Source organism: Medicago truncatula, chromosome 5 (genome assembly GCF_003473485.1).
Source record: "Medicago truncatula cultivar Jemalong A17 chromosome 5, MtrunA17r5.0-ANR, whole genome shotgun sequence".
NCBI classification, from domain to species: domain Eukaryota; kingdom Viridiplantae; phylum Streptophyta; class Magnoliopsida; order Fabales; family Fabaceae; genus Medicago; species Medicago truncatula.
Genome location: NC_053046.1, coordinates 32,923,147 through 32,945,372, shown reverse-complemented (window position 1 = coordinate 32,945,372; position 22,226 = coordinate 32,923,147). Strand labels below are relative to the sequence as shown.

The window sequence follows — 22,226 nt, the reverse complement described above, 5'->3', positions numbered from 1 at the left end:
AATTAAGTCAATATGAGATATTGGACTTATTCGTTACTAAATATATTTCGGGATCAAGAAATATAAATATTGAGCTATACAAGGGTGACACAACATATGTCTTGTGTTCAATATAGATATAAAGAGCAAATGACTAATTATACATATAAACATTATCATGGAAAAGGTTTCGTCGGATCACTTGACATTCTTGTCACTTGGGTAGCAATGATGTGTTGTTAGATACCGCTCACTCTTTATAATATTAAACATAGGATTTCATATTATTACCAACGTTACAAGAACCTATGGGGTGACACACAAAAGAACGATTAAAAGGAGAGATATAAGTAAGACTTATAACTTGGGGTACAATTAGCAAATGAAATAGTTAGCAAAGGCTAATGTGTTACTGGGCTTTCCGAATTTCAGTAGTGATTGTTTGACTTACAGAGCACACAAATTGTTCTATAAATAGAACCATTGTGCTGAAATAAGATACGTCATTTTACAGAAACCTTAAAATTGCAAACAAAACTGTAGTTCTCTCTGAACCTCTGATTGCTTGGCGAGCATCGGGAACCAGAGGAGATCTGTTCGTGTGGACGAGTAGAGGCATTGTTATGTTGTTTTGCTGTGATTGAAATCCTTTTATGCACATCATGATCCAAGGAAAGGAAATATAAATAAATAAAAATTTTTGTTTCCTTTATGATCATGATTTCCCTTCGATTAGAGCATCTACAATAATGGGTACTATTTCACATACTTAGTGTTGGGTTAAATAGACACCTCATATTGTGAAGTTGAAATTTAGGCATTTATAGAGATTTTTTGTTAACCCTTCGATTCTAAGGAAAAATGGTCATAGTATTTTAGAGTTTGATCGTTAGGTAAATATAGTCTAGCCAAGAATTGTTCCACTCGAACTCGAGTTCTCCCAAACAATTTGTTCTTCGGTGAAGCTTATTTACCACTTCAGTTCAATTGTTTTGTTGGGTGGTTATAAACAATGATGACTATATAAGCACTCTTTCCTCACTTTTTTACGAGTCTCACTTAATAAATTATATTAAAAAATAAAAGATCGTTGTTGAAATATAATGATATAACATTTATCGGTGAGAATCATTTGATAATTTTTTTTGAGGTGTTGGGTTCGAGGAATTGATTTCTTATTAAGTATTAATATTAAAACAATATAAAGAAGGCTTAAGTGCAGTTTTGCCCCCTCTATTTTGACTGAATTTGAATTTTACCCCCCTATTTCAAAACTCGGAATTTTACCCCTCCAGTTTTGGTTTTTTCTGAATTTTGCTCCCCAGCACAATTGAGTGCATTTTGGCTGATGTGGCAGTGATGATGTGGATTTTAAAATATTATCTTATTATCCACCTAATTAATTATTTAAATTAATTTTTTTTAATTACAAAATTTAAATAACTTTTTCAAAAAAATCGGAAAAAAAGTTTAAAAAAAACCATAAAATGCATAAAATTGTTAGAAAATGGAGATAAAATGTAGGAAAAATTTCAGAATAAAAGAAAAAAAAAATCCCATTAAAAATACATGGAAAAAACACATATGATCATCATTGAAGCTTACAACATGCCGAAATTCATTTGCACTTCTCTTACTAATCCTCAAATGAAAAGGGCAATCAACCATGCATACACTTTACAACCATGAATTCTTTTTCATTTTTCTTGATGTGCAGATTTTTCCACTATCATCATCTTCCTCTTCCTCTTCACTTGCAATATCATCGTCATCTTCATTCTCAATGGCTTCCTTGCCAAATTCAACATCATTTTCTCTACCTTCACAGGCCCTAAAACACAAAGAATAGTCTGGGTCATGCTATAATCCACATATAATACTTATCAATTTAGAGTAATCAAATACACACACACCAATAATGGAACAAAAACACAAAGCTACACAAACAGAACAAAACACACACACACACCCATGGGCGGTTTCACCACCCAGCTAGCCTGGGCACGCGCCCAGGCTCAACCGATACTCAGGACGGATCTCTTTGGGAACCTATGGGAGCCATACCATTCCTCAAACTTGCTATATATATCATATTGGGCAAAAATAATAAATTAGTTTACTCTGTTGTAGTGGAATGGCGAGCGTGTTTTATGTGTAATGTCTCGTCTCTGGTTCGAGTCCTATTTCCTCTACTTTTTAGTATTTCTCCTGTATTTTTAATATTAATATTTTATTCAAAAAAAGTGTCCCTGTAGGGACTTGAACCGGCTCCCCCACACTAAAATTAAAACAACCTAACCACTTTATCTACTTACCACTTCTTGTTATATATTGAAACGGTTCTATATATATTATATACAGTTTAGGCACCCGTAACAAATATAATCAGGATCCGCCACTGCGCATACTTTCTTTGTATCGCTACAACAAATTTGAATTTTTGTGACGGCCAAAATCCGTCAATATAGGAAAAAATTATGTTGCTAAATCCATCTGTCAGTGTCAAATGGCTGTCACGACATGTTTTCCACCTTTACCTACGGTTTTTTTCGTAGGTAAAACTTATCATTATTTTATTTTGCCCAGGCTCTATAAATTTCCTGGCTCCGCCACTGCACACACCCCAATCCTCAATAAGCAAAAATCACACAACACCATCATCAAAAAAATCCCACCAATCATTCACGTTAAAGCTTTGAACAGAACAACATGAACAAGAGAACATCAATAAAAACATAAACCCATATGGTAACAGGGCCCAAAAATCATGAACACAATCGCTACATCAGAACAACTTTGTCATACGAGAATAACATACCTGAAATGCGTCATTGAACTTGAACCAAGAATCGTGTCTTTGCTATTCTCCATTTTCAGTGTTGGATGGCGGCGGAAACAGGAAGAGTGAGAACGACGAAGATTGAGAATAGAGACAGTGATAACGAAGATGGTAAGGGAACAACGACGACGATGTGGATACAGAACGGCGCCGGTTGTTATCGACGGCGACGGCGCCGGTTGTATTTTTTATTTGTTGAATATTTTTTCTCTTTTTTCTTAATTCAAAACATTTCATATAAAATAATTAATTAATCAGGTGTATATTTTTATAATATAATTTAAGCCACGTCATCACTGCCACCTCAGTCAAAGTGCACTTAAATGTGGTGGGGGGCAAAATCCAGAAAAAAAATAAAATAGAAGGGGTAAAATTCAAAGTTTTGAAATAGAAGGGGTAAAATTCAGATTTTGTCAAAATAAGGGGGGTAAAACTGCACTTAAGCCTATAAAAAATGATGAATGAATTCTGTTGTGGATGCTCTTGTAGGTACAATGTATCCATGATTTACAAATTTTAAAATGAATCACTTTTTATATTTCTTTAACATATATTTGATTTATTTTAGGCTAAACTGCACTTTTCGTCCCCTATGTTTCAAAATGTTGCGATTTTGGCCTTCTATTAAAAAAAATGGCAATTTTGACCCCTTTCATCCCAAAACTGCTGAGAAGACGCCACGTTAGGGGGTCAAAAAAGCATATTTCCCTAAACATAAGGGGTCACTTTTGCCATTTTTTTAATAGGGGGCGAAAATCGCAACATTTTGAAATTTATGGGACGAAAAGTGGAGTTTAGCCTTTATTTTATTGTGTTTTCCATATAAAAACTAATAAAAAATATTTAATATTTTAATCTTTGACTGACTATATTTTCTTTGAATTCTTGTCATTTTCAACATGTTTTGAAATAAAATCCTTATAACTTTGACCAATTTCTTAATCTTAATTCATTGAATTGACTATGGTAATAAAAAAATTCATTTAATTAACTTCTCTAATCATCTTAAATACCATATTATAAGGACTTGATAATCAACTTTTCAAAGTAAAATGGCAACCAATATCAAGAGTCTAAGTTTTATTTTAGCAATTATGTGCCTTACTTCGATCATAGCTTCAGGTAACAAACTAACTTCCTAACTTAGTTAAGTTATATGGATAATGTGTAAAATGATGTTTAAAATACAAAATCTTTTTTGTCTTAAGAATCCATTGTTCTGAAAATATGCAATGTGTTCGGTTTGCCATTCAACATGTATATATAATGTGTTTGAAATGTCAAAATTTTCTTACAAGAAAATATTCAACATTATCATTTTTTACTGTTCCATATCCAGTAGAATTGTAGATTCATCATTCAACATTGACAATGCTTGTTATAGTTATGAAATATAACCTCTTTTGATGAAACTTATTATTTTTTTTAATTTTGATGAATATACAATTTATAATGACAAAATTTTGATTAGCAGGGGAAAGAGTAAATGATTTGATAAATAGTTTCAATAGAGTTTGCTCCAGCTTTGTGGGATGTCCAGGTAGTGATTCTGACTGTTGCAATTTGTGTGCAAAAAGTGGCTATCATGGAGAGTGTGAAGGAAGTAAATGTTGTTGTGATGGGTTTCTCACTTCCATGCAACATAGTACTTTAGCAATATGTTCGTAAAATTGTACTACAAACGTTACCTTTTTGAAATAATAAATACAAGAATTATAATTAAATATATCTTGTGTTATGTTACACAATATAATGGCTAAAAAATTATTCTGAATTATAAGTCATTTTAAAACAATTATTGTCGGTTTTTATGTCATTTTACGGGTTTCACTGAAACATTAATTATTTTTTCTAATATAATTTTTAACATTTTTAATGTTATTTTAAGTGAGACGATTAATTCCATAAATAAATTATACATCAGTCTATGCAATTTTTTGTCAAAAATTCATCATGTGTCAACCATATGTTGAGAGAGATTAACTTCTTAATCAAATTACAATTACGTCTATGTAGTTTCGTGGAAAGATTACCTTAATTTAGCAAAAGACAAAAAATCAATTTAGTATAATGTAAAATAATTGTCATTTGACTGGTATTTCAAATTTGTAATAAATACATCAATAATAAATAATGTATTAATCATGTAAAAAAGTGTACTATATAGTGTTTTTTATTTATAAACATAGGCTAAAATACCTTTTGTCATAAACTATATATTATTTGGTTCTAAGTTAATTCCCGATTAACTTTAAAGTTTCATTTCATCCAGTTTGTATAAAAATATTAATCCAAATTACATAGAAGGGTTTTATCCTAATTCATCACCAACTCATCAATACTGTTCAAGATGAAGGTTTTCACTATCACCAACCTTATCACAACTCTTTTTTTTTTTTTTTTTTGAATGAAACAACTCTTATGTGTAATGTTTTGTATACACAGCTTAATTTCTAAAGTAAAGAGACAGCATTCAATGTTTATTACTCGAAATATTTTAAATATTTTAAATTTTTATTTTTAAGTAGTATAATATAGTAATAGCTGACATTTAGACTAAATAACCTCCATTTTTTTTGACAAAATAAAAGATATTCATTCATTCAAATTGATAGAGTACATCGATATAATGCAAATTCGCTAAAAACAAAAAGGATGAATATGTGAACAGGCTCACATCATCCATGTTAATAGCATAAAACGGCAAAGTACAATTGCCTACACATATGACTATATTTAAATCTCCGGAATAACCATGTATCCGGATCTGCAACGTGGATGACACCAAAGTCATTGATTGGATCTGCACTGGATCGAAGTTGATCTGACAATCTGAACTGATCAAATACCTGAGAGAAACAAGGAAAACAAACAACGTCGCACAAAGACGACGAACAAACCAACGTCGCACGAAGACGAAGAAATCACAAAATAAAAAACAAAATAGATGTGAAAATCACTTATTTCAATAAAAGGGAAAAGGAAAAACAAGTTAGAGGGGTGATTTTGGATCAAAAATTGACCCTAAATCACCCCTCTTTAATGGATGAAGGAGAAGAAACTAGGGTTTTGGTGACGGCTCACTAGAGAGAAGAGAGAAGGGGAAGAGAGAGATCATATGATCTATAAATAACCTCCACTTATAACACAATATTTCTCTCTTGGCCCACACTTAAATCACATTTGACACAACAAGACAACCTTGTTTCCTAATATATTTAATGTTTCCAATTAATATATATAGTGCCCCCACTTTTCAAAAATTATGTATCTGTCACTGTCACTGTCGATAATCGATTGTCCTTTTGAGCAGTCGATATCTTTCACTTATTAATAAGTTTTTTTTATATATATAGAAACAATAAATTTAACAGTTTTAGAATTTACAATTAAAAAAAACACATTGTTCAAAAAAAAAAAAACTCAAATATCCGTTCGAGGACATCCAAAATATGCATTGATAATTTTCTGAAAGGTTATCAGATTAAATTTGATACATTATCAATCAATGAAATTTTTGGGTAAAATAATAAAACTTATTACATTATTATTTAGCTTAAATATGTACACTGTTTTTTTTTTTTTGACGGAAAATATGTACACTGTTATTTGTGGCCTTTTCACAAAATTTGAGTTTTAACATAATGGAGGTGAAAACTGATCATTTGGAAAGAGACACGCATGAAATAGCTATTATCATCTACTTTAATTTCACGTTTCTGCTTTTGTTTTGCAATTTTTTAAGTGATTTATATGATAAAGTTAGTATAAAAGAGTTAGTTAGGTAACCTGCACTGCTAAAAATCATGTGAAGAATTACTCCACTAAACCATAATGTCTCTTTGAAATACTCACGCACCTAATTTTTTTTTTTTTCTAAATTGAAAAAAACGCTCTTTCATTTACACAATAGGTTGCTAAATCACCTCATTCGTGAATTCACATGTTTAGCATTAATCTATATACTTGCTAAAGCTGGACGTACAACATGTGAATTCACGAATGACGTGTTGACATTTTGAGTTATCCATTTCTTTTTGACTAGAAAAATAGTATCAAGAATTTTGCAAGACACACAATTGGTAAGTTTTAATTGCATGGTTTATTTGTTCACTTCCTATTTTTCAACCACATCGGTAAATAGTGCATTGTGATTGGCTGCTCTTTATTCTTGAAGAATTATTGATGTTATTTTTAGGGTGCGTTTGATTTGCTTAAAAAATGAAGGACGGGACAGAACAACTCTAGTTGTCCAGTGTTTGATTTGTAAAACTGTTTCAGGTACAGGACAAACTGGAGGCAAGAGCAAGACAAATACTCATATTTTTGTCCCTCACCAAACCACAGCACAACTTTTTGTCCCACGTACAAGTTGTCTAAAATACCAAAATAGCATTTTGTCCCCTAAAAATCATATAAAACATAAAATTATTCAATGTCATAAAAATTTGTCTTGTGTTGTTCTACCTTGTATTGTGCTATTCTTCTTGTACTGTTCTGCACTGTACATGCTGTTTTGCAAACCAAACGCACCCTAGCCTTGCTCGACTATATATATATATCACCATCCAAACGGAAGCATGTGAAGAATTCTTTGTTGAACTTCTTTGCACCGCAGTAGCCTAATAAGACCAAGGTTGTAGGACCATCGTTGACGGGTTTAGGTTAGAACTTTCCACGTAACTCATTGGAAAATCGTTAGACCTTTGTGCGAGATAGTAACAGTAGCATCTCACACTCCAATTATAAAAGGTTGCTCTCATTCTCACCCAATATTGGTGAAATCAATTTTTACAAACTTGAAACAAAATGACGTCCATTGTTGTTCAAATTTGGAGATGGTTCTTGCAGCCAAAGGTATGGAGATTTGTGGGCTTTGCTTCATCTATTGTTGGACTACTTTGTTATGCTCTTAGCTCTTCCTTCAACTATCTATTTGGAGATTGGAATCTGTTGAAGATTTTCCTTTACAGCGTTTTCAGTTTCATCATCAGCCTCATGATTTTATTTGCAAAAATGTGGCAACCCTCAAGAAGTATTCGATTCAAAGCACACACAGCATATTTGGTATTAACAATCACTTCGTTATATTCATTTTTCTTTGATAAAGTGGTGAATGGAAAACCAGATGCATATAGCCTCATTTCTTGTGCTTCCTTTGCTATCATGTCACTTAGTTTGTCGACGCAAACTGAGTGCGGATTTGAATTCGATCTTCTTTACTTTTTCCTTGGATGTCTAATTGTCCAACTCATGAAGATTAAACTGCCCTTATTCATTCTTGGAGCGGGTTTCAGCTACCTGATTATTGTTCTTCGCTATTCACTCTCTCCTATGGATGTTGATTTCGTACATAACGAACATACTACTAGTCTCTCGGATGAAGATTTCGTAGATAACGAACATACTACTAGTCTCCCGGATGAAGATTCCGTAACTATTATTGACTTCCATTCACCTTCATCACAGTTGGCTAGTACCGACATTGGTAGTAGTATGGGCGAACAACTCGGTCATTATGAGAAGGCGCTTCAACAAGAAAATTCACATCTGGTTGAAATTAAGGAAGAACCAGATAATAAAGAAGAGAATAATGAGTTCGATTCCCGGATGGTACAATCCTTTGACATGCTTAACTTATATTCTAACCGAACCGGAGGGCTAACACAAAGAAAAAGAAAAAGAAAAAAGAAGAGAAGAAGAAAAAATAAGAAAAAGCATGCCTCTGCCCCTCTTTTAGAGATGGTGAAAGCTTACCAGACATATTATTCTAACATGCCCTCATATCACCATTTTCAAAGCATGGAAGAGAATCCCAATGCTTGTGTTATTTGTTAAATGGTAAGTTTGGCTCCTTAAGTTATTTTGAGCCATTAAGTAATGTGTAGAGAGAAGGAATAAATTTTTGGGGTGTTTAATTTTTGCTCAAAAAAAGTGATAATGTAATTCAAACAATTTTTTGAGCCATTAAGTACTTCTTAGGAGAAGTCCTTCATTTGCTGGCTCAGTGACAGAGGGATAGATGTGAATCTAATTAGTAATTAATTTGTGTGTTTGCGTTTTTATACAAATATAAAATCACTGCATTTTACTAACGGGATTAGGTCTATCAAAGATGCGTTAGACTCTCATAAGTCATAACATTCTTCAAAAATACTCCTTCGGTCCCTTATATAAAGGGAGCTTCTATGGTTAAAATTTCTATAAGAAAAATTTTATGGTGAAGTCATTTTAATAACTTCACCATAGAATTTTCCTTATATAAATCACTTTTGTATTTTACACATTTATTAAAAAAAATTGTCAGTGTAATTAATGTGTCTTTTTGTGTGTTAATATTACCAAACTGTCTTTTGTTTATATGTGTATTGCTACATCCGTCCCTAAATATACGAGCCTTTTGCAAAAATTGCGGAGATTAAGAAAGTTGGTTGTAGTATTAAATTTGATAATAATTACTATTGTTTTTACAATTTTATCCTTAAGAGAAAGAGTTAATTTATGTTTTCAACATAATACTTATTGTTGATTGAGGAAAAAGATGCAAAATAAATAAGGGTAGGTTGGTAAAGAAATAATTAGTGTACTTGGAAATATCAAAGGGGTCTTATAAAAAGGGACAATTTTTTTTCTCAAAGAGGTCTTATAATTAGGGACGGAGGTTGAGAGAGTTTAATTTAGCTTTGTTGGATAAATGGTGTTGGCGGTTGTTATTGGAGAAGGAAGCTTTGTGGAGAAAGGTGTTGGTGGCTAGATATGGTGTGGCGGATGGAGGTTTGGAGGATGGGGGCCGGAGTTGTTCTTCATGGTGGCGGGAGATAGTGAGGATTAGAGATGGGATAGGTGAGGGTGGAGAGGGTTGGTTTGGGTCTTGTGTTAGGAGGAGGGTGGGAGACGGTGCAGATACAGATTTTTGGCGGGATTGTTGGTGTGGAAATGTTCCTTTGTGTGACCGGTTTAGTCGCCTTTATGACTTGACTGTGAACAAACCAATCTCTGTTAGGAACATGTTCTTGATGGGGGTGGAGGTCGGTGGGGAGGCGTTGAGGTGGCGTAGGCGGTTGTGGGCTTGGGAGGAAGAGTTGGTAGAGGAGTTTAGGGCTTTATTACTAACAGTTTCATTGCAGGAATCAGTGACAGATAGATGGATTTGGTTACCAACTCAGGATGATGGATATTCCGTTCGTGGAGCATATGACATGCTGACATCACAGGAGCAGCCTCACTTACATCAAAACATGGAGTTAATTTGGCATACACAGGTTCCTCTAAAGTTTCTATCCTTGCATGGAGACTACTGAGGGATCGGTTACCTACAAAAAATAATTTGGCAAACCGTGGTGTGGAATGAACGGAATGATAGGATTTTTAGAAATAGACAAAGTTCTTTGCCACAAATGCTAGATAAAGTGAAATCAACTTCGTTGTGGTGGTTAAAGGCTTGTAATGTTGTATTTAGTTTTGGTACTCACCAGTGGTGGTCGAGCCCGCTTTCTTGTTTGGGTATTGACTGATTGGATGTAATGTTGTTTGGCACTTGACACTTTTGTGATTGTTTTGGCACACCTTGTGCGGTAACAATTACGGTGTCAGTATTAATATATCTCATTTTCGCTTGTTCAAAAAAAAATTAGGGACGGAGGTAGTAAATTTGACTTTTCAAATTTCAAGATAAGTTAGTGGTATTAATTAGGGGTATGTTTAGAAAAAAATAATAATAAATACATCTAGTAATTTGAAAAGAGATTTAAATTTAGGGACAAAAATAAAGTCAAACGAGTGTTTACATATAAGGACGGAGGGAGTATTATTTCTTCTGGAGGAAACACCGGATAAAAAATATTAGTAACATCATTTTATTAAGAGCAATGCTATATATCAAGAAAGATTCAAGAATGACATGGCAGAATAACCACCCTTAGATTTTATCAAGAAATTGTCATGAAATTAATGTTAGCCAATAAAATCTCAGCCTGGCCGGAAATCATGGGGTGGTGGGTGTTATGTATTTTTTTTTATGAAAGGTTAATAAATAAGATATCAATCTAAAGTCGATTATTCTGCCATGTCATTCTTGAATCTTTCTTGATATCTAGCATTTTCCTTTTATTATTAGTTGTGGAACTAATACAGAAGTAGAATAATATGATACAAAAATTAGAAAATTAACTATAGGATTTAATGGAGATACAATTGGTTTGATGCCAATGAGTAGAGCTTGTAATGATTGTTTTTCCCCTCAACTCTCGTGACGAGACCTTGATTGTCCACGACGCGATCCTGTGCAAGAACAAACATGGTCATTTCTTCAGGTGCTCGCAAACGCAGCTGGTCATGACTTTCTTCTGGACTCTTGACTAAAATGTCATAAAACTAACTACTTATATTCCTAATTCACTTTGAAAGATGACTAGAAATCTTATATAATTTCTTGTTAACAGCTCGCCTAAGACATTAGGGAGCACTAACCATTGAAAAGAGTTAGTGACCAAGAAATTGGCGAAGCTATTTTCTTCAAAGGTATTAAAATCAAGTAATCAATAGCATTGTCTTCATAGTTTGTAGTTATCAAACCAATCAATGAAGGCAATCGAAATAAACTAATCATTCTTCTTAGTTTAATCTTAACGTAATTAAATTTATGCCTAGTGTAAAACCCCTCAATTTACACATCATATTAAGAATATATATATTTTTGAGTAGAAATTTCACAATTCTTGTGGAGATGAACTTTTATAAATATTGCTACTGGTCGACACACTTGAGCACTTGCTTGTATTTTGTCATCAATAGTCTCATGAAGAGTTCCAAAGTGTCCCACGTTGTTTTAGTCGTCTTACAAAATGTCCCACATTGTTTTAGCCTTCTTACAATGTGAAACCAAGTAATACTCATTTACGCCTAAAGCGGAGATGAGTATGGTCCTCACCTTCAAATTGTATTAGACTTTCTTAGCATATTCGGTTGTCTAATTGGCATGTACATTTGTCTATAATGACACCGTCAACGCCATCACTGTTTACATACGGTTGAAAACCTTCGTTGGCAACTACATTCAAAACTTCCATGTCCACTTGTTGAATTTGTACAATTATGCATACTTTCCAATAGTCACAGTTGTCATTGTAAAAGACGGGAGCTCTATTATACACACCTATTGAATCCTTACTAATCATATTAACCCGATTGATGGTTTAACCGGATCAAAGAGACCGAGCATACCACCTGTTGATCGATATGACAATAACGATATGAATTGGGGGGGGGGGGGGGGGGGGGGGGGGGATGGATTGCCTCTTGTAAAGTTTCTGCGGAAATCTGGTTTGAAGAAAAATCGCGTATTTGTTTGGAAACAATATAATTGCAATATGGATAAACTAACTAAACAATGTGTTATTATACTAATTTAATGTTAAACAAGAGACTCACTATCGAATTATTTATAGATCAATTAACCTTGATAAACAAATCAGTTACATTACCAATGTCAATCTCAAATCAAACATAAACTTAAACAATTAATAGGCTAACAAAGAAAACCACAAGATTTAATCTACCATGGAATTATATACAAGTTAATTTCAAATATGATAAGTGATTGAATTATCAAATTAGCTCACAAAATATTCCTAGAAACTTAGGTTTAAAAACTTCAACTATTATCATATATCAAATTGTAAATTGCAGAAATTAAAGAGAAAGGAAGAGAAAATACTAGTGTTTATAGTGATTCCCCCAATCACCCTTGTTATGGGGGTACACCCACTCTTCGTAGAAGAAATTCTACAGTATTCCACTATTATGTTGTTGAAATTACGATGTTAATAACAGAGATTCCTTCGATTTACAAATCCAAGTGATCTTAAACCTTCTATGGTAAGTAACCACTCCAAGTCCAAAACTTCCGATCTTTAAATATTCTTGAAATTGGATCTTCCAAAGTCTTAAAATCTTAAACTTCTTTGCACTCCTTCAAAGTTCTTGTCTAAGAATTCTTCCATGTTATGAACCTTGGTTCAATTCCCTTACTTTGAGGCCTTGTGAAAAAAACCCCCACATTTAACTTTGGAGGTGAAAAGTATATACTTTTGCCTTATATCCTTAATTACTTATCAAGATCATTGAGAGAAACATATTCTTACAAAAACCTATAACACGTTATCAACCTAGATCTCACATCCAACAAGTGATCCTCGAAAAAGTGTTTAATCAAGAGTTTGTGTGTGTGTGTGTGTCTCTCTCTATATATATATAGAGAGAGAGACCTTGAGAGAGTGTTTGTAAAATTGATTCAGTAATGGAAACATGAGTAGAGGAAAGTATATATGATTGAGAATAAAATAAACAAGTTTGAGCTGAAAATGAACTGAATACAAATGTTTATAGCATGAGAGTTTACGTCATAAGATCTTATACTCAGTAAGTTCTTTATGTTTTGATATATAGTTTTGTACACCAACAAGTGTTTCATGAATTGAAGTGTTTAGATGTGTGATTAATAACCAATTATAAAATATTAAAATAACTAAGAATCGAAGAGCCTCCCTATTTTTCGAAAGCTTTTTGTTAAGCTCATAGTGAGAGCTTATTAAAATATGACATAAGAAGCTTATAAAATTGTGATAAGTTATTTTTATCGATTTATCCAAACACTTTTACAAAGGCTTATGTTAGTAGGTAAGCTCACATAAACATAAAATAAGTCAATTCCCTAAAAAAAAAAAATTAGTAGAGAATTTTTAAAAAAATTACAAGTTTCAAGTTTCAAGTTTCAAGAGAATTTTTTAAAATGTTGACACAAGTTTCAAGAGAATTTTTTCCTTTTAATATTAGTAGAAAATTTTACAATTTTAATTTCAAAGTCCAAAATTCAATAAAAATTAAACCACATAAAATTAAGTCAAATTATATCATATTCTTTAAAACGAGTCATCCAAACTAACCAAATCATCTATTTTCAATCTTTGTATCAAATAATTTTTTTGTTTCAAACTAATTGAAATCGATCACTAACACATTTAATCAAATGTCTTTGCAGTCTTTTACGTACATAGAGAACAAGTAGTTGGTGGTGATAATAGCATTCCAAGTAATTAGTTATAAAACATGGGCCAAGCCCATGTTACAAAACTTGAACTTCAATGAAAAAGCCCAAAAACAAACTCTGTAACACTCTCGAGTCTCGACTATCGAGCTAGGGCTTAAACGTTCATCGTTGTTTCCATCAGAACCAAACCAGAGAGGATGCTTTCAGGGGATATACCTCCAAATCAAACCATTTACATTAAGAATCTCAATGAAAAGATCAAGAAAGACGGTAACTTTTTTCAACACCATTTACATTCCCATTTTTTCTTACTTTTCTACTTCAATTTTCTTTTTTACTACTTTTTTCTGGGTTTATTGTGCTTTTTGAATTTTTTTTTAGGTTACAACGCTTCTCGGTAATTTTTTGAAGTTAGTTTAGGGTAATATTAGGTTGCTTGAGAGTTATGGTTAGAAATTTTAACTGGGTTAGAGTTTTTTGTTGAATTATTAGAGTAGTTTTGGATTTGTGTTAGGATTAGTGTTTCTGATTCTCGTGTTTCTTATGCTGAATGTTTTTAGGCTAATATGTTCGAAAATTTAGTTTAATTGAACTGGGCATTTCTCAGTTGGACAACGGGTCCGTTTGGATTGACTTATTTATGAGCTTATGCAAATAAGCTTTTATGTATTATTCATAAGCTTGTCAAGGTAATTTATGAAAGAACAGCTTATGAAGATACAATTTTCGTTCGTTCGTGAGAACTTATGAATTAACGTAAAAGCTTGTTATTTGCATAAGCTGTTTTTCGTAAGCTCAAAAATATGCCAATCCAAATGGGTGTATTATGTGTGAGAAAAGGGATCAAGTTACTTTATGAGTAACTCTGAGTTACTCAGAGTTACTCTGCTTAATAACTCTCATTATAAACATTGAATCGTCAATCCGATTGTTGATTATATTAATGATGAAGCACACAAAGTTTTATATAAATTAGAAATTTGTAGCTGTGTACAGTGTACTTATTTAATAGTGGATATTATTAACTTAAATTTTTGAAAAGCTTATTATGTGTATGTTCTAACTTATTTTATGAAGTCTACATGGTTTTAAAAATTTTATGAAAATTGTGGCGATGATGTAGTTAATAAGAACCTTTAATTTGACGGTTGAATTGATGATATTAAGGGTTTATACTGAGTTATTAAGCAGAGTAACTCTGCTCAAAGTTACTCTTCGAGTAACTTAATATATACACTGTCACTTCAACTGTGAGTTTCGTGATACAGTTATCTTCTATCCAGAAAAAGTTATACAATGATATAACAGATTCTATATTTAGGGGGTGTATCAGTGTAATACATGGGTACTAATATATCGTTGAATAACTTTTTATTGGATATATGTATTACAAAATTCAATGTTGGATGGAAGTTTATATCATATTGAACCTTATATATAAATTTTTACTAAATCTAAAAATCATTTGATATATCATTGAGATATGTGCGGGACAGAATGTTGGGCGGTAAAGAACCAACACAAAAATAAATTATGCGTAGCAGAGATGATGATGTTTGGATTTGTGGTAAGACTAGACTGGATAGAATTATAAATGACAGCATTAGAGAAAGTTGGGGTAGCACCTATAGTAGAAAAGATGGTAGAAACTAGACTTAGGTGGTTTGGGCATGTAGAGAGAAGACCCGTGGATGTTGTAGTAAGGAGAGTAGATTAGATGGTGGGGAGTCAAATCACTAGAGATAGGGGAAGATCTAGAAAAACTATTAGAGAAACTATCAAGAAGGATATAGAGATCAATGAGTTGGAGAAACACATGGTTTTTGGTAGAACACTATGGCTTCATGTAGGCAACCTCACTTGGTGGGATAAGGCTTGGTTGTTGTTGTTGTACATCATTGAGATATGTCAAGATTAACGTCTTATGCGCCTTTATTAAACAATGTTAATCTTGATGTATGATAGAGGACTCAGTCCCCATATATATATTGGACTTGTATGGTGATTGCTCTTGATTTTCCATTTCGGGGTGATATTGTAATTGGATTTTGTTTTGCCGGTCTTTGGTTTTTTTATGTTTATCAAATTAAATAAACAACTTTGATGTTTACACTATAACAATTTCGCATTATGATTTATGTTCTATTTTGTTGTCTCTGTGGCAGAGTTAAAGAGATCTCTGTATTGCTTATTCTCTCAATATGGAAGAATTTTGGACATTATTGCTCTGAAGACACCTAAGCTTCGAGGACAGGCATGGGTTTGTTTTAGTGAAGTAACTGCTGCCAGTAATGCAGTCCGACAGATGCAAAACTTCCCATTTTATGAAAAACCTATGGTATTCAAGTTATACTGCCCATACCTGTTAATTTCTGTTCAATTATGTTCATAAATTTATCGTCTTTTATCACTTTTTGTGAACTTTTTCTTGTTGTCCGCTCAAGTTATCTTAGTGTTTAATTTTGAATCTTGTAATTTCTCTTAATTGTCTATTGTACATCATGAATTATGTTTAAACATGCCCAAATATAGCTGCTTGTGAGAATTCTTAGTTAAACATGGGGTCTGATAATGTATTGTTCTGTATGCAGTGTATCATTATTACCTTGTAAGAATTCTTAATTAAATATTATGTTTAGCTTTCTTTGGTCCAAAATCTTTTGTCCTGTTGGCAGTATGTTCAATATCAAGAATGATAATGAAAGATTTGGATGATATATTTCATGTTCTTTACTTTTCCCTTGTTTTCGTGTTAAGTTACGTGGTATTTTGATCTGTCTATTTTTCCATCAATGATATGCTTCTAAAAGCCTTTTTTTGTAAATAATTTGTGCAGAGAATTCAATATGCAAAAACAAAGTCAGATTGTATTGCTAAAGAAGAGGGAAGCTTTGTTCCAAGGGAAAAGAAAAAGAAACAAGAGGAGAAAGGTGAAGAATAGTCATTTATTTTTTCCTTCATAATCATCCTCACTTTTTGAATGATTTTTTTGGTTCTTGCACATTAAATCTACCATTATCATCTGTCCCTCTGAAATGGTAATGTCTGTTTACAATGACTGAACGATGATATATAATTTAAGATTTTAGCATTCCAATACTAGTCATTCATTTGAACCAAAAATGATAGAAAATATTAGGAAAGTTATAATGTTCCTTTAGTCTCCGTTTGCAAATTAGGAGATGAAGGGAGGTGAGAGCTTTGGGGAGAGACGAGGGGGAATACCTCGCCTTGTTTGGGTGTGTTTTTAGAGGGGAGTAGTCGAGAAGGCTTACGAGTGGTGTTTTCTTTCTTGAGAGTAATATAAGAGGGAAAGGATATGGATAACATTTAAAATTCTCCTAAAAATTTCCATGTCTTCTCTCAATTCATGTCCGAGTTCCTCCATATTGGGGGTTTTAGTCCTATGAAGAAAAATAAACCCCAGTGCAAGGTGGGGAACTATCTTCCTTTCCTGTCTCCACCTAACTCCCAAAAAAACCATAGGATGCATTTCAGGCACACTATGATACTACACAAGCAGAATATTACAGAACAAAGTCACAACTTACAAGACAATTGTGTCTCATGTATTGATTGGTGGTTAATACATGACAAAGTATAGTTGTGTAAAACTTACTACAAATCTACAATAACCTTTTGTACCTAACATTAATTTTTCGCTGAATATTTGTGTATTTTATTTGAGAAATGATAACTTGACACAAAAACAGACACAAATACGATCCCCCCATATTTTACTGTTCATTTATACCCGTTTTCTTTTCATCATCTCTCCTCTCTCTCATCTGCAAACACTCTCTCCTCTCCCTCTTCTCTGTCACTCTCTCCTCTGCACCACCACCAAACCGTCCTCACCACCACCACGTGCATCAGTTACCTCCTTTTGAACTCAGTCGTCGGTGAGTGGAGGAGATCTGTTACGGTGGAGAGAGAACCCAGTGACACAATTATACCATTGAACATTGACGGAAATTACAAAATTACACCTGATGTCATATTTGTGTCAATATTTTTGTGTTTTAGTTTTTAGTGTAATATATATACATGTGCGTAATATATGTGTTTTGTGTGAGTAAGTGAGGAAGAGAGGGGAGGAAAGAAAGAGGGGCAAATTGTCTCATAATTTGTTGAGTAGAGAGTAGAGACTTTTTAGAGTTTTATCCTACACCTCATCTCTAATTTTTTTAAATGCGGTTGACCAAGCTTTTTGAGCTAGCTTATCATAAGGTCTGGTCTGGTAAACCAAGTTCTTCATACCAAAGAACTAGTTCTGCTCAGTGTGTCTGATATGCAACTAACTTGAACTGAACCATATTTTTGGTTTGGTTCAGTCCGGTTGGTTTTTTTGGTGAACTGAACTGTGCCCAACCTTACCTACCATCACTGGATTTCATTGGCCTAAGATATTGAGATTGCAATATTCTGTTATAAGGTTACTGTTTAATGTGAAGTTAACCCACTAGTAGTCAACATGTCGCAGTTGCGATTATAAATTCATTATTTTGCAATATGGTGCATGTGTCTCATCATCAGTTTCCTCTCTACCCACGTAAGAAAAATCCACCCCATGTTCCCTCCCACACAACATAGAAAACTAGGCTATCTATTTAGTGTACATGATTTATTAGTATTCCGATGGCTCATATTGAACATTGTTAGGAGAACAATATCTAAACTTTAAACTCCAGACATAAACTGTTAAGCTGTATATATAGTTTAAGGATCTTAGGCTCTTGTTGCGAGTTTGTAGTGGAGGGCTTTGGGGAGAGGGAAGTAGAGGGAAAGAGAGAAAAATCTTTCACATTTTTTGAAAGAGTATTTTTGTAGAGAATGATAAATGAATGCTTCTGATTAATATATTTTTAATTTTGACATTATAACAACATAGATTGGATTTGAAGAATTTATTTAAGCCCTCCAAAACCTTCCTTCAATACATTTCTTGAGTTCCCCCAAATATGGGGGATTTTGTGGTATGAAGAAAAATAAACTCCCTCATTCAAGTTAGGGGCTAACTTTTCATCCATTTCTCTTTCCTCCTTCCTTTTACCCGCACTCCCCTCCCCTCCTAAACTCCCAAACAAACCCTTAAGTATGCCTCCCATCATCATTTTCTGATCTTGTTGCTTCAGAATCATCGTTAGTTTCTTTATTGATTTGGCAGTATTTTCTCATTGTTTAACTTTTTTTTACTTTATTTTGTCTGTACAGCTGAGAAAAAGAAGTATGCTGATGAATCAAAACAATCTGCAGTGCCTAATGGTGGAACACATGGTGCAAGTAATGGTGGCTCAACAGTAAGTTCCTTTAATCTATGTTGATTATCATTCCTGATTTTCTCTCCAGCAAAAATTTTGCCTCTAGATTGCAATGAGTTTACTACTTCTGTTATAGCATATTCTCCCTCTCCTTTAACAAATTTTCCAACGTTGTTAAATAACGGCTACAGTAGTGCTATAGTGCTATTGCATAGCGGAATTTGAACAAATTAGTAATCACTACTGTTCCCCGATACGCTATTTAGTACGTAATATTGCGAAATAGCGGTTATGGAGGTGCTATAGCATTGTTGTGTAGCCGAGTTTGAACAAACTGCTATTTTCCGCATTCTGCAATTCACAACACTAAAATTGAGTCATCGGGTCAATGTTTGCATCATTAGTCTCGTGAGCACTTAAGAAACAAGTAAAGAATGATTATTTTTGTCAATATGTTTCAATTTAACTCATGGATATGATAGTAATGTTTAATTTCTTGCTCTTACTTTGATATTACAATTTGCATGCAACTAACACGGGAAATGTACTCTTATATCAGCAGGCCTCATTCCGTCCAGGTTCTGGTGCCCAAGAGGCAGCTGCTCCCAACAATATTTTGTTCATAGAGAATTTGCCTTATGAAACTACCGGCAGGATGCTCGAAATGCTTTTCGAACAATACCCAGGTTTCAAGGAAGTACGCTTGATAGAAGCAAAGCCAGGTATCGCGTTCGTAGATTTTGAAGATGATGGGCAATCATCCATGGCAATGCAGGCTCTTCAAGGCTTCAAAATTACCCCTCAAAATCCCATGATCATAAACTTTGCTAAGAAGTAACTAATCGCTTTTCTGCATTCAATATTCGAAGCAAATTTTGCGTACTGTATTAGTGTAGATCTTTTCAAAACCAATTGCAGAAGTTGTAAGTTTACAGGAAGTTAGATTAAAGTAGACGGAAAGTGAGTAATCTATATCACATTTGTCGGAAGATTGAGGCAGTGCTTGGTATAACAATGTCTATTGATTGTATGTGGTTTATTTTCATTTTCTCTGTATAACAATTTCTCATTTACTTTGTAAACTAGGTTCTATGAGCTGTTACATTTCATTGGCCTAGACAATACTCCGGTTTTTACGTTTTTGCTTCTTTTTTTTTCCCATTATCAATGGTTGGCTTACTGTTAAGTTAACTGAGATTAAACCCGTTTGAAAACACGGTGGCATAATGCTGAACACACGGTCGCTGGTCACCAACCACTCCAATGTGTTGTTTCTGTGCAAACTTGAGCGTGAATTTTTGTTGTTCTAAACGCTAAATAATTGTTAATTCTAGGTTGACCTTAGGGTCCGTTTGATCGAATAAGAAGTAAGAGATTGAATAAGACTGAATAGGACAACTTCAGTGTATTGTGTTTGATGTTAATGAAAAAATTGATGTTAAACAAATAAAATAATTGAATTGATGTTAAAAATAATGAATTTGTTAAGAAAAAAAGGATAAATACGATTTTATTATTTCAAAAAGGATAATCTAGGATTTTAACAAAAAAATTGAGGGTAATTTTGTCAATATAATGTTACTTTTTGATCCTCTCCAAAAAAGACTCCAATTTAGAGATTAAAAAAAAAAAAAAAAAAGCTTTTTGAACCAAACTAACTTTATTAAAAAAAACATCTCTCGTTATTGGTTGTATGAGTCAAACTACAGTTTGTTAGTTACTTCCATTAAACAAGGCACTAGTGGATGTACCCCAAAGGATCACACCAGAGAATCACCACAGATGATGCACCCTAGAGGATCACTATAGATGATGCACCATAGAGAATGTGGCGGTTCACTACTCTAGTGCATAGCGCAAGTTTGTTAGAGTTTAGTTATGTGAGTCAGAAGTACGCGTTAAATAAGATTGAGTTAGTTAGAGATTACCTTGATCATATGTTTATTTGTTAGTCAAGTAACAGTAGTTAGTTAGCATAACCTATTCTATATAAATGGTTATTGCACTTGTAAAATAATATCCTTCTTCAATATAATTTACGTAATTATTAATTCAGATTCTCATTCTTCTTTAAATTGCTATTAATCTCACACATTAGTGTTAACTTTTTCAATCCAACACCCATATCCTCCTAAAAACCTCTAATCAAAGGGACCCCAAAATGTTGGCGTCTATTGTGGAAGAAAGAGGATTGTTGAGCTTCGTCACTAAAAATCAAGTCAACAAGTGAGGACGAATTTGGATTCCATGCAATAAATGTGTGATGCAATACTTAATTTTAGTTGTCTCGTCTCAAATCAATGGATTTGATGTCTTGCTCAAAAAAAGGAAAAGAAAATAGTTTGATGAAGATGTGATCTAAGCCAATTAATCTCAAATCAACGTTGGAGATCAGTTAATGCGTGTTTGTCAATATAGAAAATAATGAACATAGACACTAATTTCGTGCAAAAAATGCACGATCAAAAATAGTTATTCAAGAAAAGAAAGTCTTGAAACATTTGACGACTTGTTGATAATGGCAACATGTAAAACAGTAATGATGTGTCAATTTTTAGCACGAAATTAGTGTCTATGTACATTATTGATTGGAATCATGGACAAAGGGGACCTATAAAAGAGACGTGAAAAATTGTTTAGAGGGTCCTATGAGATAGAAATAGTACAACATTAGGGAAAAGTTAAAATAAAACATACTCAATATGCTTTTAATCACAAAACCAAGGAAGTTAGTCTTTTGTTGGATAGTATTAAGTTAACGTCTTTTTTATGGTTGAAAGCTAACAAGCTTACTTCCGCTTTCAGTTACACTGACTGATGGCGGGACCCTCTTCTATGTATGGGTGTTAGAGATTAGCTTTTTTCATATATGTTTCATTTGTTGTGCTTTCCGTTGGCATTAGACACTTAACTTTGTAACTTTATCGAGAGGCTCTCTCTACACACTTTATGCGAGATGAATCTCTCTTGGTGTTTAATATAATCTCATTTTGATTTCTTAAAAAAAAAAAACATATTCAATATGCAACTTCATTGTTCTGCATTCTAAATCGATTTTCAATAACTTAAATTTTTTCTTAGAACTACAAATGATGATTGA

At 33.2% G+C, this 22,226-nt stretch overlaps 2 protein-coding genes across 3 annotated transcripts; both read left to right on the top strand.

Moving 5' to 3' along the window:
• The first annotated feature begins 7,610 nt into the window (after positions 1–7,610).
• On the top strand, positions 7,611–8,932 carry LOC11412868 (uncharacterized). The gene has a single exon (XM_024783347.2). The coding sequence runs from the start codon at positions 7,628–7,630 to the stop codon at positions 8,654–8,656; it is 1,029 nt and encodes a 342-aa protein (XP_024639115.1). The 5' UTR covers positions 7,611–7,627; the 3' UTR covers positions 8,657–8,932.
• Positions 8,933–13,974: 5,042 nt separating this feature from the next.
• On the top strand, positions 13,975–20,273 carry LOC11416715 (U2 small nuclear ribonucleoprotein B'' 2). 2 transcript variants are annotated; one of them, XM_003615903.4, is made up of 5 exons: positions 13,975–14,135; positions 16,031–16,203; positions 16,702–16,795; positions 19,080–19,165; positions 19,689–20,273. In XM_003615903.4, the coding sequence occupies exons 1-5, from the start codon at positions 14,063–14,065 to the stop codon at positions 19,962–19,964; spliced, it is 702 nt and encodes a 233-aa protein (XP_003615951.1). In that variant the 5' UTR covers positions 13,975–14,062; the 3' UTR covers positions 19,965–20,273. The 2 variants fall into 2 exon arrangements, with proteins under 2 accessions (XP_003615951.1, XP_013454167.1); XM_013598713.3 differs by having other exon boundaries at positions 19,686–20,273.
• The last annotated feature ends 1,953 nt before the right edge of the window (positions 20,274–22,226 follow it).

Bases quoted from the DNA above. Each gene is read 5' to 3' on its own strand.
- LOC11412868 (XM_024783347.2), top strand. From the start codon at position 7,628: ATGACGTCCATTGTTGTTCAAATTTGGAGATGGTTCTTGCAGCCAAAG.
- LOC11416715 (XM_013598713.3), top strand. From the start codon at position 14,063: ATGCTTTCAGGGGATATACCTCCAAATCAAACCATTTACATTAAGAAT. The intron at 16,204-16,701 runs GTATTCAAGTTA...TAATTTGTGCAG, and splicing joins CATTTTATGAAAAACCTATG to AGAATTCAATATGCAAAAAC. The intron at 16,796-19,079 runs GTGAAGAATAGT...TTGTCTGTACAG, and splicing joins AAAGAAACAAGAGGAGAAAG to CTGAGAAAAAGAAGTATGCT.